The 13,464-nt window shown below is 51.2% G+C and overlaps 1 protein-coding gene across 1 annotated transcript in view; it reads left to right on the top strand.

Moving 5' to 3' along the window:
* Nucleotides 1–13,153, top strand: part of CDHR3 (cadherin related family member 3) — a 60,574-nt gene extending 47,421 nt beyond the window's left edge. The window contains exons 13-19 of the mRNA XM_049096617.1: nt 816–987; nt 2,837–3,087; nt 5,107–5,288; nt 7,378–7,391; nt 8,577–8,608; nt 10,576–10,624; nt 12,206–13,153. Of these exons, the coding sequence (XP_048952574.1) occupies nt 816–987; nt 2,837–3,087; nt 5,107–5,288; nt 7,378–7,391; nt 8,577–8,608; nt 10,576–10,624; nt 12,206–12,510 (1,005 nt within the window). The 3' untranslated portion in view covers nt 12,511–13,153. The remainder of the gene's footprint in view (nt 1–815; nt 988–2,836; nt 3,088–5,106; nt 5,289–7,377; nt 7,392–8,576; nt 8,609–10,575; nt 10,625–12,205) is intronic.
* The last annotated feature ends 311 nt before the right edge of the window (nt 13,154–13,464 follow it).

Genomic DNA, 13,464 nt, shown 5'->3' with positions numbered 1-13,464 from the left:
TCATAAGCCTTTAAAAAGGGTGATGATCACATAAAGTCCCTTTCAGGGCTGACGTTCTATGATTCCGTGCTGGCAGGCGTCCCAGTCCATATTCCAATTCACCAAGCATAAAAGACAACGATGAAAGAATAGGCTGGCTCCTGCTCGTGGCAGGTTAGGGCCACCAGCTTCGTGCGGTGCTAATAACCCAGGTTACAGATGAGATCCTGCTTTAGCCAGGTTGACTCCTTCTATCCTGGTGGTTCTCAACCCTGGCTGCATATTAGCGTCAGCTGGAGAACACTGAAAAAAGTGCCCGGGCCCCACCCTCCAGAGAGTCCAATTCATCGGGTCTGGAGTGGAGCCAAGGCCGAGAACCATTGCTCTATATTCCAAAGTTAAAGACAGAACTTCCAATTTGCAAGGGCGATGGGCAAGGAACAATAGGGGGTCACCGTAAATTCGTTATCATTACTGGAAAAACTGCTCAGCATCATCTGGCGATGAGCCCATGTGTCTAGATGCATGTGGGGGGTATGTGAGCGTGCACATACATTATGCACAGGAGCGCACATACACCCACACAGAATAGAGGTTAATAGCCCAGGACTTGGAGTAGGACAGGCCTGAACTGTGCCACTCACCAAACGGAAGGGCCTGAGGTCCACTACCTAATCTCCCTAAGCCTCAGTTTCCTTATCTGGAGAATGGGAATAATCATATCATCTGTCTCAATGACCTGGTCCACCAAAAGTGCATAGTCCCCCGTGCCTGGCCCACATCAAGTTCTCTGCAAGCCTTAGCTGTTACCTATGGCCATCTTCTTGCTGCTCTAGGTAACTGTGAACGTCCTTGAAGAAAATGACGAAAAGCCCGTTTGTACCCCAGACTCTTATTTCCTGGCCATCCCAGTGGATCTGCAAGTTGGCACAAACATTCAGAATTTCAAGCTGACGTGTACCGACCTCGATTCCAGTCCCCAGTCTTTTCGTTACTCCATTGGCTCAGGTACACGGTTTCCAAGGGCTTTTAGTGTTGGAGGCCTTAGCAGCTCTTTAAAAGGGGTTCATACACTGGAGCACAGTGTATTTTGGATGGAGTATTTTGAAAGAGAGAAGCAGGGTTGAGGAGCCTAATGGTCCTGTGCCTCCAAGTTCTCCTGGCTTCCCTGTCTCACCTAACTCTTCCCAGACTCCCATACGTGGTTGGCCCAAGGAAGAGTGAACCCCATTGATGGCACCCCTCACCCTCCCCAATTCCTATCCATCATGGTGCATGAACCATATTAGTATAAATTTTTTTGGTCCTCCTCCTGAACCACCTCTTTTCCTGCAAGCCTGTAGTGGGGTGAGGGCGGCAGGGGGATCCCAGTCCTCTCTCTGAGTAATAATAGATTAAAGAGATTAAATGCATTCTGAAACGTGTCCTCAGGAATTCTCTTTTACTCCATTCACGTTCTCTCTTTAAAAATATACCACTGTGGGGGGGAAAAAAAAGAGCACCCCCCATGGAAATTAGACCAAAATAGCTCATCTAATGAAGTGCTGGGGCCAGAGATTGAAACCCAAACAAGCAGAGCAATTCCATGCGAAAGAGTAAAAATCCATCTCGGCTGCCTGCTGGGCCCTGGCAGAGGCAGGAACTCCAACGGCAGGGAGCCTCTCGAGCAGGCTGTGTCGCAAGGCCCAGGGGCAGAGACCGCCTCCAGACTCCAGTCGTGAGGATGGAAATAATCCATACCGAGAACCCTCAGGCCTTTACGGAGCTCTTCACTGCTAAGGGAGTAAAAATTGCATCATCTCCTGCTCCATTTACTGGTTTTCCGTCAGTAATGAGTCTGGGGCCACCAGAGGGATGAGCAAGGACTGCTTGGGTGGCAGCGCTTCTACCCCGGGTGCTCTAAGCTGTGAGCCTAGGGGCCCAACCGAGCTGTGGGGGAGGCGGGCATGGGGTGCCTTCAGGAGCACCCAGGGCCACGGCCCCTGCCGAGCTGGGACCAGGACCAGGGTGGCCTGCCAGGTTCCAGCAAAGGCACTGGAGTGGGGCCACCCGGGCGGCTCAGTGGTTGAGCGTCTGCCTTCGGCTCAGCTCGTGATCCCCGGGTCCCAGGATCGAGTCCCATGTCGGGCTCCCTGCCTGTGTCTCTGCCTCGCTCTCTGTGTCTCTTGTGCATAGATAATTTTTTTTTTTTTTAAAGGGCAATGGAGTGAATTTGGCCTATGGCTGGAGACGTGGCCCCCGAGCCCCTTCCCTCCCACCCGTTGCCCTGAGTGGGAGTTCCGCACTGGTACTGGATAAACGCTGTCAGTAGGGTTGGCTGGAGGGGCTCCCCCAGGATTATTAGATCTCTGCCTGATGCTCAGAGAGATGGCAGCTGTTCTCCGGGACGGGACAGGGCTGTGCTTTTCTACCTCATTCTTGCTGTAGCCGCACCGTCGGTGAGCAAGAGTTCTTTTTTATTTTTAAAGATTTTATTTGTTTATTTGAGAGAGGGCATGAGAGAGAGAGAGCAAGCAGGAGCAGGGGAAGTGGCAGAGGCAGAGGGAGAAGCAGACTCCTCACAGAGCACAGATCCTGACGTGGGACTCGATCCCAGGACCCTGGGATCATGACCTGAGCCGAAGGCAGACCGTTGACCAACTGACCACCCAGGTGCCTTGCAAGAGTTTTCCTGTACCCATGAGGTCTCTGGTTACGGCCCTTATCCTATCAGTGACCTGGCTCTGGTGCGTCAGAAGACACGGTCTACACCTGAGGCGTGGATGTTTGAGGAATTGATGGAATACAGTTTTCTTCTAAATCCTTTTCTTACTCTTTTCTCTCTTTTCCCCAAATCCCTGTGTCAAATCGCACTTAGGCAACGTCAACGGTCATTTTACCTTCTCTCCCAACGCTGGGTCCAACATTACAAGCCTGTTCCTCATGACACGCTTCGACTACGCCAGTGGGCTTGATAAGATCTGGAACTACAAGCTGCTTGTCTACGTAACTGATGACAACTTGCTGTCTGGCAGGAAGAAAGCTCAGGCTCACGTTGAAACGGGGACAGTGACTCTGAGCATTAGCGTCATTCCTCATCCCACCACCGCTGTCACCACAACCCCTAGGGTAAGGGCCCTGGGACCTTGATGCCCCAGTTACATTCCTTGTGATGTACCTGGATGGAGCCCCGTACCCCAAGACAGATAAGGGATGGGCTGAAAAGAGTCGAGGTGTTAGGATGTTGCCAGGAAAGCCAACTATGGGCTGAGGTCGTAGGCAGAGATCTAAGGGAGACATTGGATTTGCAGAACCATTAGCTTTTCCTGTGTTGGTAAAGCAGAATGTGCATTTCTTCACCGACTTGTGATAAGTCAGGTATTGACCACCTACAGTGCTTGGGGCACAGGAGCCAATTTTCATGGACATATGGCCAACAGCTACCTTCACATTTTCACTTCTGTGCTTGCTCTTTTTATTTTTTTAAAGATTTTACTTATTTATTTGACACAGAGAAAGAGAGAACACAAGCAGAGGGAGGAATGGAGGGAGAGGGAGAAGCAGGCTCTCCACTGAGCATGGAGCCTGGTGTGGGGCTCAATCCCAGGACCCCAAAATCATGACTTGAGCTGAAGGCAGACGCTTAACCAACTGAGCCACCCAGGTGCCCCTGTGCTTGTTCTTAAGAGCCATTGCAAGTCAATGTCCATGAAAGCAGGTAGCTGTCAGGTGCTCTTCTCCACTCCTTTTGAAGAGTCCCTATGTACCCATCTGCACCCTACTCCCCTCCAAAAAATTTCATTGGTTCAATCTACAAATATTGATTGAATACCTATATAATATGCCAAGCTCTTTGGTGACAAGCCAAAAGTGATCTCTGCTGTCATGGAGCTTATAGTAAGTCAGTGGTCCCCAGACCATCAGCAATAGCATCACCTGGAAACCTGTTAGAAATTCTTCTTAAGCCCACTCCAGAATAATGAAGTTGGGCCTCACCCAACATGATCGTCACCATGGCCACATGCGAGCGATATTGGAACCTGGAGTCCCCAACCACAACTCCAGAACTAATGGATCTGAAGCTCTGAGAGTGAAGCCCAGCAATCTGTGTTTTTAATAAGCCTCCAAGGGGATTCTGATGTGCGCTAAAGCTTGAGAGCTGCCAATCTAGAGAGGAAGACAGATGACGAGCAGATATCCAAATTCGTACATTAACTACAGATTGTAGTAGATAGGAGGAAGAAAACAAGCAGGTGTCACGATAAAACCAGTGTGATGAAGGAAGGGAGAGCTTGGAGTCTGACAGTAGGATTATCTCCCACTGCTTCTTGGAGGGACTGGCTTTATTTTTGTGCTGAGTCTTTTCTTCCTTTTCTTCCTGCACCCAAGGAAAATTGTGCCCTCAGCAGGCAGCCCCACACGTGCTGTATGGCAGGGAAAGAGTCATCAGCACCTTAGCTACCTGTGACAGGTGGTCAAATTCTGCTTGTCCAAGCCCTACCATGAACTGGTCCATGTTCACGCCCCATGTGCTGGAGTCAATATTATCCCAACAAATGGAGGCATAAGATACTCTTAAGGCCTTTCCATTGTGGTGGGAGTCAGTAGGCACCTTTCTGGGACTCACAGCATGAACCCGACTGTGACATCTCCAGCTCCCAAATCTCCGTACCTTGTTTGGTGTCTGTCTTCCTCTCTAGGAAGCAAATGCCAAACCTGAGGTTTCACTGTGATATCAGCCCTGTGATATCTTGCAGCACAGCTTGCAGTGAGAGAGTCCTGAAAAGCTTACAAAGTGTTAAAAAGAACAACTTTCATGGCGCGTGCCTTCCCAGTGGGAGACAATGGTTATATTCATCCCAGAGTTATGCCATGATTTGGCAGGAAAAAAGTCAATGGGATTTTTAGCATTTGAGAAAGGGAAGAAGGGAGTAAAAAATAGGTCCAGAGTTGCTTTTTCAGTTCCCTAAACATTCTGGGTTTTGACCTCATGGGTGCTTTGAAAGACTATATATAAGGTGATGGGTTGAAGCAGCAAGAACTATAAGTATGTGGATGCCTGGTGTGTAGAGCACGAGAGAGTGCTCATGTCCAACATGTCTCCAAAAACCACCCTCCACTCACCCGACCCGCTCTCTGTCTTTAAAGCCCAAGATCATCTACCAGGTCCTGAGAAAAAACATCTATTCTCCATCAGCATGGTACGTGCCTTTTGTCCTCACTTTGGGCTCCATATTGCTTCTGGGCCTCCTGGTGTCCCTGCTCGTCCTGTTGGCCAAAACCATCCACAGACGCTGCCCCCGCAAGACTGAGAAGCTCAAGAAACCTCCGTAAGTTGCCAGTGGGCTGGGCCCTTTCCACCACTTCCTTCAGGACAGACTTCCAGGGTTGTCAGGAGAAGGGAAGGTAGGAATCAGGACTTCTCTACAGGGTAGAGAGGGTGCCCGGACTGAAGGAAGGATAAGTGGATGTGGGGTAGGCATCCCAGCTCCCCTCAGCCCTGGTACCCTCTTCATCACCTGCTTGGCTAGGAAATGGCTCTTTTGGTTTTTCCTGGCACCTGCCTCTGTCCTCGATATATTCCCAGTGACGTGGGGGCTTCATCCTCTGGTCACCTTGCCCTGGATAAAAGCTTCAGAAAAAAAAAAAAAAAAAAGAAGCAAGCTTGGTTGTGAGTAGTGATAGAATATGCTGGGCTGGTGTTTGTAGAATATTTAACGGATGGGATGGAATTAGAGGAACCCCAGAAAACTGATAAGGGAATTAAGCTTTTGGCTCCAGTGACTCACTGAGCTTTTGTGTGACTAAATAATCATTGTTCTTTTGCATGTGACCCCAATCTCTCACTCTCAAGGGCTGTGAGCAGAGCCCTATTTTCCCTCCTTCTTGTTGCCTCTTGCGCACTCACATGCTTCTTACCACCTACTCCACGGAGTGTCTTTTACTGGCTGCAGTGAGACGCCAGAGTGAAGTGGAGAGAGCACTTCGTTGTTCCCAGCTTCCCCTGACCCAGTTTCTTGAGGCTCAGAAGCTCCCACCATGACAGCATGATGGTTCTGAGCCTGGGTTTTGGAGAGACACAAGGCCTGGTTCGGATCAGGGCTCAGCATTTTCTATATGGCCTGAGACAAGAGTGGAAACCTCTGTGAATCTCAATTCCTTATTTGAAAAGTAAACAATCAAATGAGCAAATGCAAAGGAAGCACTCGGCACTCTTCCTGATGTTGAGTAAAGGCTTATAGAGTACTTAAGTCTTGTTGCATTTTATTTTGTGGGTGAGTCCCAGTGAGCTCAGGATTCTAGATTCCAAGTTTAGCTCTATGCTCAAGGATCTCAAGATATTGGGACCTGAGTTTTGGCACAACGAGAGCGTGATGAGATTTCATATTCCTTTTAAAGGTATATTGAAGATTAACTAGTACGATCAAATAATTTGAAATCTGGGAATGAAAAGACCCTACAAAAGTATAAGGCGTGAGCATAAACATGGGCATTGCATTTTGCCATATTTATTGGGGAGGTTTGTTGCTATTGGCAACCTTGACTTCAAGGTAAGAAACCCTTGAGCATCTGCTGAAATCAAAAAAAGGCATTTTTGTTTGGGCTCTACTCACAAATTGATTTGGAAGAAAAAATTGACTTCAAATGAGTGATACTTGAGCTTTTAAGGATGGTGGTGGTCCTTAATGGGGTTCAGAGACAAGTTCTTAAAGGAAGTCATCCACTAGACACTGTAACTCTCTGGCAATTTATGGTTAAGTGTTCCTTGAACCTGGTGGCCTTAACTTACATCCTAAAAATTAATTGTTTCCAACGTGGTTGAATTAAAAAAGGAAAAGTAGCTCGTTACGCAGACTCAGGCCTGGCCTCTCTGGAAATTAGGTATCCCCTAGGGCAGCCAACGTCTGTCCAACAGCAAAGAATAAAATTAGAGTCATAGAATTAGGGGACCCCAGGTTATCATGGGAAAGGGGCTTAGCATCCAAGTCCAGGTCTTGGTGTTATAGGAAAATAGGGTTTAGCTGCCAGTCCTTGAAGCTTCCTGCTGTGAGCCAAGCCTTCTGCTCAAGCTGGCTACTGGGGAGAAAAATGAGGCAGGACGAATTGCCAGGCCCGCTGGCCATGCTCTCACCTGTGCTGTCAGGGGAAATATATTCCCTCAAGTTCTACAAAGCAATAATTTTCAAACTTCTCAACTCCCAGCACCTCTTTCGCCCCGCACCACCAGTGACGGAGCTGCTCTGTTTGGAGCTGCGGTAGGAGCTCAGCCTTCATTTTAGCCCCCCTGCCCATCCCCTCGATCGATCAGTCCCTGAATCCCAAGGAACACAGTTGCCCAAAGGCGCCAGGTTATCACGCGGCACCCGTGCAGAGTGCTCTCAGGTTAACACTTGTCCATCTCTTGTTTTCTCCCCACAGGGCGGAGAAAGGAGGTATGTACCATGCCTATTCCCCTTGTGTGTGGCTGCCGCTGCTGCTGTTGCTGGCTTTTGCTTGCCCTGTTGTTCTAAATAAAAGCATTCCAACTCAGGGTGTAGAATCAGGGAGCGGTTCTGTCTCCGTGCGTTTTCAGCCACGTCGCCTGTGGCTGAAGTGACGCAGAGGACAGATGTAGGCAGAGGAAGGGGAGGGCAGGGCGCCTGGTGCCAGTAGCCCGCTCAGATCTGTCCACCAAGTCCTGCCTGGGTCCCACCCACACTTGCCTCCACCCAGCTGAACTGAGGCTCCTAGAGGCACAGGAGTGAAGAATTCGCTGTGAGTTAAACACAGTGTCTGCTCGCGGCTGCACATGGAGGGTGCGACCCCCCTCCTCTCAGGACAGCTAATGCTCTGTGTTGGACAGATGCCCCCCTTTTTCAAGAACCAATGACACTTTATTCTCAGATTGTAATGGATGTGATCATTTTCACACATTATTTGGGTCAGGCGGGTTAGAAAGGGGGGCAGGGTGCAGTCAGATGTGCACTGCGAGTCCATCCGAATAAGGACATCCAGCCTCAGGGGATGTCAGCACCCAGCCCCTGCTTCCAGGGGGAATCCAGGCTATAGGGAGAGACTGGACAGAGAATTGGAAAGTGTGTGTGTGTGTGTGTGTGTGTTTTAAAAGATTGCTTTAATCACTCAATCCCTAGGTGTGCGTGTCTGACCTGCACAAGGCATGTCTAAGCGGAGTTAGAAATTTGATTATAATGGTTATTGATCATATCAAAAGAAATGATTTTAATGAGGTCCTCACAGACTGTCACCCACCCTGGTTACTTTTTTAAAAGGCCGTGGGGAATGGATGCAAAGAATCCCCACATTATGAACAAATGTATCAACTGGATCTTTCTTATCTCTCATTAAAAAGCTAATTTCCAAGGTCCAGTCATAGCAATACACGGAGAAAAGAGTAACATTAAAATTTTTTTTTGGTATATTATTATGATGTGTGTGTGTGTATTTTTCTGAGAAGGCAGAAAGCTGTCAATAAACATCTCTCCAGACAGAGAATTCCTTGTTGTGTCTGCAATACTACGTTCAAAGCCTGTTTACGAGAAATCCCATTGTGGGGGTAGAATTTTAAGGTCAATTTAGTGTCCAGGAAGCTTCACTTCTATCTGTTCTTTTCCCTGCAGAAACGAAAAATACAAAACCAGAGATACTGGTGGTAAGTGTGGTGGCCACAGGGCACCTGGCTTGGGCGATGTGGGGGGGGGCCCTCCCGGGTGGACCCCGCCACAGCCTCGTGGGGGTGTTTACCATTCAGGGAGATGCTTGTGTCTGGCTGCAGAACGGGTTGCTGTGTGACGAGCTCCCGCTAAAATTTGTTCCCTCCACTGAACATGTCTGCTGATATATTTGCAGAAGTGGATTTCATAAATATTGAATAGTGGTGTTTATCATCTACACCAACGCTCCAGGAGAGTGAGGTGGGGGGCGAAGAGCTTAAAGACCAGAACTGGAGCCTTGGCCTCTGGCGGGATTTAGATTTCCTTTGCTGTTCCACAACCTGGAAGAAAAATGAGGGAGGCAGCGCGCCGCCTGGGCCAGGGGTTGGCTGTGCCCACAGGTGTGACCTTGGCCTCTCTACGCTTTAGATTGCTCATCTGTAAAATGACAGTGACAATCCCCACCCTGGGATCCCAGGTGGGGAATGGTCTTGAAAACCGTTCAGAGTCATGGGATGCAAAGTGTTACAAGAGAGCTGGGGAGTCTCCCCGGCTCCCCACACCCCGACCTCCTTGATCTTCTTCACTGAACCTGCTCTGCCCACTGGGGAGTGGCGGTGACCCTCCAAGTCTCCCTCACCCCCTGAGAATAAGGTTTTGTTATGATCCAAGACTCATAAATCGGGGGAATGACGTGCACAACGAGGAGCACGATCCAGTGCCCCGGAATCTCTGCCTCTGTCCGTCACCCAAGTGCGTATCCCTACGGGCCTGTCTACACGCGGGGGGAAGAGGGCATCTCCTATCTCCTTAGTCTTAGCTAAGGACTTGTCCAAGGCAAGTACCCTTGGGGATGCCACTCACAGGGCACCTTAGAAATACGTAAGATTAAATCAATCAAATAAGTCCCCACGACCATGAAAAGTGCAGCTGCTGAACTATTGGATCGGCTAAGACCCGTGCGGCATCCCTTGCCTCTTGCTGGAGCCCGGGAGCTGCGGCCAGGGAGCAGATGACGCCTGGTGTGACGAGCCCGGTGTGGAAAGGCCCACGGGACTCCGAACACACCCCGATAGCGTGCTGCACAAGGGCGCCTCCGGAGGGCCCTGTGGCCGAAGTGGGTGTTTCCATGAGGACAGAGGTCCGGGAAGGAAGAGGCGTGGAGCCCAGGGTGTAGGGAAGGCAGGCCGGGCCCAGATGCACCCCTGCTGCACCCCTCTGTGCCTCGCTCGCCCGTCGGCCTGTCAGGCCGCACTGAGGCCAAGTAGGTCTCGGCCAGGGCAAGCGCGTGGCATGTCTGCCTTCCTTTCCATGCAGCCTAGATGGCCTTCACCCAGGATGCTTTCCCACCTCCCGGGCTGGATGAAGTGCCCTCCTGGCCCCCTGTGTCCCTGAGCGTGCCTCAGCCCCACCAGCAACCTTGTCACTCTGGGCCGTGCACCTGCTGGCAGCGGCTCCCCAGGCTGCAAGCTCTGTGAAGGCAGCCGGCCCCCGGCCTTGGCCTTCCTGCCCTCCGGCGGGCACCCCCTCCCACCCCCACAGCACCTCGGCCCGCACTGGTTAGCTCCCACAGCACCGTTTTCTAGAATGTGCCCCCCGGCCCTGGGGGCTGGGAAGAGCTACGTCACCCTTGCTGGTGGGGTCAGCATGTAAGCTGCTTTTGTACATGTTCGCGTGTGGGATCTACGGCCCCCTCCCCCTCAACCCCCCCAGGTGAACCGTACGGAATATCGCTTCTGCATCTGGGACTGTCCTTTCCTTGCCTGCCTATACATTAAACACGTGTGAATCTTAAAACCACAACCCAGTGGTGGTCCCTGCTGGGTCCCCAGCATCTAGGCTGGGAGCGAGTCAACGAGGCTCTGGAAGCCAAGGGCAAGGACCGTAGCAGGCTGTGAGGATGGGCCGCCGGCCTGGCGGGAGGAGTGTAGGGTCGTGCTTGACGCCGTCTCTCTCTCCTCCTCAGGAAACAATTCAGTTGAGCTCTGTCTTTGATGGAGAAGCCATAGACCCAGGTAATTCAGTGGCAATGCCATCCAGCAGTTGGTAGAGTCACGGAGACACCCCCTCCCCTGCCCGGCTCTAAACTCCGTCTGTCCCTCCGTTTGGCTCTGTGTCCCGACCCTTCCTGCTGCCACCCGCGGAGATGCCCCGAGCAGAGCTGGTGGCAGATGCTCCAGCACAGGACCCGGGCCCCCCCTCGCTAGCCTCCCTTCCCGCATCACAAACCCATCCGCGTCTTCTTTGGAGCTCAGCCTCCTCCCCCCATCCTTTCTGCAGACTTCTAACACCAACCATCCTATTGGTAGTGAGAGCGATGCAGAGATGGCAGGCTTGGCTCCTTTTTCCCCTAGATCAGGGCCAAGAATTTTTTCTTGGTCGGCAAGATGAACATAAGGTAAAGCTGGCCTCCCGAGCTCCCCTCACCCCCATGAAATCAGCTCCAAATTTAGCTCCTTTACACACATCCCTCTGCTTACAAAGGCTCAATTATAGATGTGAATAAAAGGAAGGAAACCAAACTCGGGAGGCAAGTGTGCTGGCTCCCTGCCACCCTCACATGCAAGCCGCTCGGTCCTTCTCGGAAGGATGGCTCCTCTCCAGGAGAGGCTGCTGCTGCTGCTGGAATTAAATTTCCCTCTATTATTAGGTACTTGTTACCATAATGTGCCCACATTAGCATAAGTGCTGGTGGGATCCTCTGCCGAGAGGGCACTCAGGCTCATGCCACAGGGAAATGGCAAGAGCAGGGGATCGCCCGAGACTCCCGGCTTCTGGGGCAAAAGCCAGGGAGGACCAAGGCTGTTATCGACATTTGCGTGCTTGAGAGAGAAAAAAGGGAAGAAATGAGCCAACTGCACTAATGTGAACAGGCACACCAATTAGTGTCTGCCGCTCTGACACGGTGAAGAGGCTCCCCTGCACCGTCTCGCAGAGGCCAGACTCCGAGTGTGTGTCTACAGATCTCCGCTAACCCAACAGAAATAAGAGTCAGTCCTTTCCTTGGTGACTTCCTTTTTGTATCTGGGGACTCAGGGGGGGCTCTTAGAACAAAGCCATCAGAACAGAATGGGTAATAACTGAATTTTAAAAAAATATTTATTTATTCATGAGAGAGACAGAGACAGAGAGAGAGAGAGAGAAAGAGAGAGAGAGAGGGAGGGAGGGAGAGGCAGAGAACAGGCGGAGGGAGAAGCAGGCTCCAGGCAGGGAGCCCGACGTGGGCCTGGATCCCAGGGCCTTGGGATCCCAACCTGAATCGAAGGCAGACGCTTAACCATGAGCCACCCAAGTGCCCCAAAACTGAACAGAATTTGCCCAAAACTGACATGGAATTCAAGATTTATGTGGTTTTCTAATCTTGCAACCAGGGAGGCATGATATTTGCTACCTGTGTGGTCGGAGCCCTGCAGCTCGTAGGAAGGGCAGGCTGGTGAAGAGTGTGCCATTCGGGAGCCTGTCCACGATTCACCATCCCCCCTTCCCAGCACCCTTCCTCTTTCCCTGGGAGTAAGAATCGACAGGGGTGGGGGTGGGGGAGGAGAGCACTTGAATTCCTCCACTTGCATGGCTGTTATATATATTTTTTCTCCTAGTTACCGGGGCAGTATATGAATTCAACTCAAACACGGGAGCCAGAAAGTGGAAAGATCTCTCAACCCAAATGCTAAGATGGAAAGAGCCCCGCCCCCAGGGAGCTGCTCCAAGCAGAGCCGTCACCGTGGAAGGGGCTGGGAGGCCACCGAGGAGCATCGGGGAGCAAGATGGGCTGAGCGGCAAAGCACCAACTGAGGACGCGAGCCCGGGTTCCAGAAACCAGGATGGCAAGCTGGGCACCCCCAAGAGCAGAAGCCCAGACCTCCCAAGCAGGGCTTCCCCCAGACTGCTCCCAGGAAAGTAATGGGTACCTGGGTGTGGGGCCCCGGGGAGGGGGCCTTGACTGTCTCCAGGAGGCTGCCTCCCCCTAATTCCCTCGCGGCCCAGGGCTGGGAGCCCCAGAGTGAAAACATGGGCTGGAGGGACGCTGAGAGCCAGGGTCCAAATGGGGTGTTCCAAACAGACAGGGCTTTGATTGTATGGTTGCCCTTTCCTGAGAAGTCCTGGGAGAAATTTCTCTTGGGGTTCTATCCTCCAATCAGATGAACCATTGACTTTCGGATACGGAATCATGTTCCTTTCTCGTGTTGACTGCTGGGAAGCCCCATAGGAAGTGCTCAGGACTTCCTGACAGGGACGCCGAGGTCTCCCCTCCCATCGGGTGTCATCTGCATCCCCTGCCCTGAGCGCCCCTCAGATCTCTTCCCTGATAAACACACTCAAAGCCACACACCTTCGTAAGTCACCTCACATCTGTTGTAAAAGAAGCAGAGGAGTGAAAAACAATGAATGAATAAATAATGAGCTATTCATCTGGGGGGAAGAAAACACAACGGACCCCTTCTTGTCTTCTTTTTTGTAGGGAAGTATAAGTTACATTCAGTCAAGTGCACAGATATAAGGTAATGCGCTCAACGTAGGCTCCCCACCGAGGCAACCCCTAGTCTGATCTTTATCATCATAGATTAGGTTTGCCTTTTCAGAATTTCATATAAATGCAATCACACAGAACATATTCTTTTGTGTCTGGCTCCTGGCTCCTTTTTTTTTTTTTAAGATTTATTTATTTATTTTAGAGAAAGAGAAAGAGCCGGGGGAGGGGCAGAGGGAGAGGGAACCTCAAGCAGATTCCCCACTGAGCACAGAGCCCCACCCGGGGCTCCACCCCACAACCCTGAGATCATGACCTGAGCCAAAACCAAGAGTTGGATGCCTAACTGACTGAGCCACCCAGGCGTCCCTATGTCCGGCTTCTTTT

The sequence above is a fragment of the Canis lupus genome, chromosome 18 (assembly GCF_003254725.2).
Source record: "Canis lupus dingo isolate Sandy chromosome 18, ASM325472v2, whole genome shotgun sequence".
NCBI classification, from domain to species: domain Eukaryota; kingdom Metazoa; phylum Chordata; class Mammalia; order Carnivora; family Canidae; genus Canis; species Canis lupus.
Note: the sequence above shows the minus strand (reverse complement) of the source record. Positions and strands in the feature narration are given on the sequence as shown.